At 50.7% G+C, this 4,315-nt stretch overlaps 1 protein-coding gene across 1 annotated transcript; it reads right to left on the reverse strand.

Moving 5' to 3' along the window:
• Positions 1–2,943: 2,943 nt before the first annotated feature.
• On the reverse strand, positions 2,944–3,897 carry LOC135672060 (uncharacterized). Its single transcript, XM_065180513.1, has one exon. It carries the CDS (start codon positions 3,895–3,897, stop codon positions 2,944–2,946), a length of 954 nt encoding a protein of 317 aa, XP_065036585.1.
• Positions 3,898–4,315: the final 418 nt, after the last annotated feature.

Genomic DNA, 4,315 nt, shown 5'->3' on the forward strand with positions numbered 1-4,315 from the left:
CAAAGGTTTGACAGAAATCCGTGGAAGTTGCAGCAAGTATGTGCTGTCTTGGAAGAGTAGAATTGTCATCGAAGAAACAACGATTTCTCGACGTAATTTCCACCAAAAACTTGGGAGAATTGAGGAGGGAATTGATAGCAAAATCACAGTTTGTATGACAGCAAGGATATCTAATTTAATCAAGAAAATTTTGGCAGCAAGGAAATTAGTGTAAGTTGCAATTGCAGAATTATCGTCGAAAAATTTCAGCGGGTTACGATGAAAATTTGCAGCAACATAAAATCATTTTTAGAGATGAATTTCTTAATAGATAAATCTTAGATGGAAGCTAAGATGATCTATGAAGTGTATAAGAAATTTCATTCAAAAAGATTGCAAATAGATGGGTTAAGGCAACGATATGCAGCTGAAATTTTCTGCAGCATAGATTTTCAAGTGCAGCAGATTGGACATAAAAGATCAGTAGTTTATATTGAAAATTTTTCGATGAAACCAAAGGAAAATCTACTGTTAGGAAGTGTCAAAGATGTCATAAAAATTTTATAGAAATTTGGATAGAAAAAGCACAGTAGCAAGATCAAACAAATGGTGCTATGCGGCTTGAATTCTGCAATTCAAGTGCAGCAGATTGGACATAAAAGATCAGTAGTTTATATTGAGAATTTTTTGATGAAACTAAAGGGAAATCCACTGTTAAGAAGTGTCAAAGATGTCATAAAAATTTCGTAGAAATTTGGATAGAAAAAGCACAGTAGCAAGATCAAACAGATGGTGCTATGCGGCTGAAATTCTGCAATGTATCTTTAGTCGTAGAGATGAAAATTTTGTGACGAAAAGTTTATGCAGCAATATAGGAACGATTTTTTTTTTTTTTGGATTTTTGAATAAGGATAACTAAATTGCAGCAGCAGTAAGGTAGGAAACCAGAACTTGTTGCAATTCACGGGGAGATCAAAGGATGATCCATGGTGGTGGAGATGATGACGGAATTCGGTGATGATCTTTTAAGCAATTGTGGGAATTGCTTTGGATGGTTGTAGAGGGTTGATGGATGGCTGTGGAAGGGCAACGAGATGCCAAGAACGCTGCTCTGATACCAGGTGATAGAACCCTTGCAGATTCTAAACTTGGGGTTGATCTCTTTAGGGGATCGGCCTCCTTGGAACTCTATAGGGGTTCCTCCCTCCAAGTTGCTGCTCAAAGGCTACAGAAAAGATTCATCTATTGCTTATGAAAAGAGAAGGAATACATGGCTATTTATAGGGCTTCTAAACCCTAACTCCTAATAGGACTCCTACTTAAGACTCTTACTTCTAACCAACTCCTAGTATGACTCATAGTCAAGACTCCTATTCCCTTACAACTCCTAATTCTTCTCTAAGAAAACACCTCCTACTTGAATGCCCCTCTCAATTAGGACTCTCCTAGCTAGAGTCCTAACAGAATGTCCCTCTCAATTAGGACTCTCCTAGCTAGAGTCCTAACAGTTTTACATGAATGTCCCTCTCAATTAGGACTCTCCAAGTTAGAGTCCTAACAGTTACCTTGATCGGATGAGCTTGGAAGTAGGGACGTAATTTTCGGGCCGCTAATACGAGCGCAAGAGCGAGCTTCTCGATTGGTGGATACCGCTCCTCGGGTCCATTCAGGACATGGCTGGCGTAGTAGACGGGCAGCTGCTCGCCGGCTTCTTTGATGAGGATGGAGCTGACCGCATGTTGTGAGGCAGCCAAGTAGATGCTGAGTTCCTCCCCTGTAATCACTGAAGCGAGGCGGGGTAGGTTGGCCAAGTGCTGTTTGACTTGTCAGAAGGCCTCCTCGCACTGGGGCGTCCATTGGAAATTCTTCGGGTTTCTCGTCGCCCGGAAGAAGGCGAGGCAGCGATCGCCCGACCGCGACATGAATCGGGATAGGGCGGCTAGCCTTCCATTCAGTCGCTGCAGGTCTTTAACCGTCCGAGGGGCTTGCATGTCGATGATCGCCTGGACCTTTTCTGGGTTGACGTCGATTCCTCTTTCGTGTATCATGAATCCGAGGAATCTTCCCGAACTGACGCCGAAGGCGCACTTTGCAGGGTTGAGTCGTAAGCCGTAGCTTCGAAGTGTGGTGAATGTCTCCGATAAGTCTGCTAGATGGTCTTCCGGGACACGGCTTTTTACAATCATATCGTCCACGTAGACTTCTATGTTTTGCCCTATCTGTCGAGCGAACATCTTGTCGATGGTCCTCTGGTAAGTTGCGCCTGCATTCTTCAGCCCGAACGACATTACTTTGTAAAAATATACTCCTAGGTTGGTGATGAAGGCCGTGTGTTCCTGGTCCTCGGGCGCCATTTGGATTTGATTGTATCCAGAGAAGGCGTCCATGAACGAGAGGCGGGCATGCCCCGCGGTTGCATTTACGAGCTGATCGATCCTCGGGAGTGGGTAGCAGTCTTTAGGGCATGCCCGATTGAGGCTGGTGTAGTCAACGCACATTCGCCAGCTCCCATTATGTTTTTTTCACCAGAACTACATTGGACAACCACCGCGGGTACTTGACTTCTTCTATAAAGCCAGCCGCTAGGAGCTGTTCCACCTCTTCGCGGACGACTTGTTGCTTGTCCGGTGCCTGGGGTCGCGGCTTTTGCTTCACCGGGCGAGCGTCAGGTGATACGCCCGTCATGTCGGATGGCGACCAAGCGAAAACGTCGGCATTCTCTTGCAAGAAGCCGACAAGCTGCTCCCGCTCCTCAAGGGGTAGGTCTGATCTGACCTTGACAGTTCGGTCCAGGCGGTCCTTTATCAACGGCACGTCGTAGGTCGGTGCCGACGGCTCGGGATGCGGATTCGGCCGCTTCTTTTCCCTTGGATCGTCCAGGGGTGTTTCCGCCTTTGCCCTCTTGTGCAGGGAAACTGCTGTCAGGTAGCACCGCCTGGATTCCCGAGGGCTTCCCCAAACCTCTCATGTTCCCGCGTGGGTCGGGAATTTCACGGTCTGGTGGTAAGTGGAGACTAGAGCTTTGATTTTGTTGAGGGAGGGTCGGCCAAGGATGGCGTTGTACGCTGTGGGGAGATCCACTACCAGGAAAGTGGACATCACCGTTTTGGTCCTGGGCGGGGTTCCCAGAGTCAGAGGCAGCATGACGGCTCCTAATGGTGAAATCGAGTTGCCAGTGAACCCAGTGAGGTCCGAGCAGACGGGTTCCAGAGCCTCCTTCGCAAGTCCCAGCCTCTGGAAGGCATCGTGAAACAATACGTCCGCCGAGCTTCCTGTGTCAATCATAATTCTTCTCACCTGGGCATTGACGATTCTAGCCATTATTACGAGTGCGTCATCGTGCTCTGGTCGCTCAGCGCCCTCGGGGGGAAATGCGACCTGGGGATCGGGGGTTCCACGGGGATCCTCATCCCTGGCCGAGCGGGCGCACGCCTTCCTTCCGGACATGCTGTCCCCGCCGGACGCTGGGCCCCCTGTGATGACGCTGATGAGGCGCTCAACGGGGCCGTCCGGGCGGGGCGATGGGTCCCTGCCTGTCTGAGCGTGCGGGTCGAGGTGTCCTTCACGACGGAGCTCATAGATTTGCCGCGACAGCTCGCGGCATTCCTCGGTGTCGTGTCCGTTTTGGCGGTGGAAGCAGCAATACTTGGACTGGTCGGCCAGCTCCCGCGGGTTCTTCATCGGGAAGGGGGTTTTGAGCAGTCCCCTTTCCCTAATTTGGAGAAAGATCTTCGTCCGGGATGCACCCGCAGGAGGTGGGTGGGGTCTTAGCAGGGGAGGGTCAGGCCGGTGGAGCTTGCGTTTGGGCGCGGGAGGGAGTTGCCCCCGAGCCGGCTCCGATCTTTCCCTCTTGTGTTCCTGCCGCTTCCCCACTGTCCAGGCTTCGGCCTCCACGAACTGGTTCGCATGCTGGAGCATTTCGGGGACCGTGGTAGGGGGTCGCTTCACGAGAGACCAGAAAAGCTTGGAGGGGCGTAAACCTATTACGAATGCCTATATTGACAAAGAAGGGTGAGCGTCCGGGAGTTCCCGGACCCTTGCCGCAAAGCGATTTATGTAAAGGGAGAGGGGCTCATCCTCCTTCTGGTTGAGCCCGAGGAGGAACGCCATGGAAGGCTTCGGCCGTGCGCAAGCTATGAAGTGGAGCTCAAAGTTCTTAGCGAGCTAATCGAACGAGGTGATTGTCGCGGTCTTCAAGCCTCCATACCACGCGAGGGCCGGCCCCCTCAGAGTGGTGGGAAATGCCCTGCACATCAAGGCATATGGGGTCCAGTATAGCGCCATCTGGGCGCGGAAGGCCGCCACGTGGTCGGCCGGGTCGGTGGAGCCGTCGTAA

Source organism: Musa acuminata, chromosome BXJ1-4, assembly GCF_036884655.1.
Source record: "Musa acuminata AAA Group cultivar baxijiao chromosome BXJ1-4, Cavendish_Baxijiao_AAA, whole genome shotgun sequence".
Taxonomy (NCBI): Eukaryota; Viridiplantae; Streptophyta; class Magnoliopsida; order Zingiberales; family Musaceae; genus Musa; species Musa acuminata.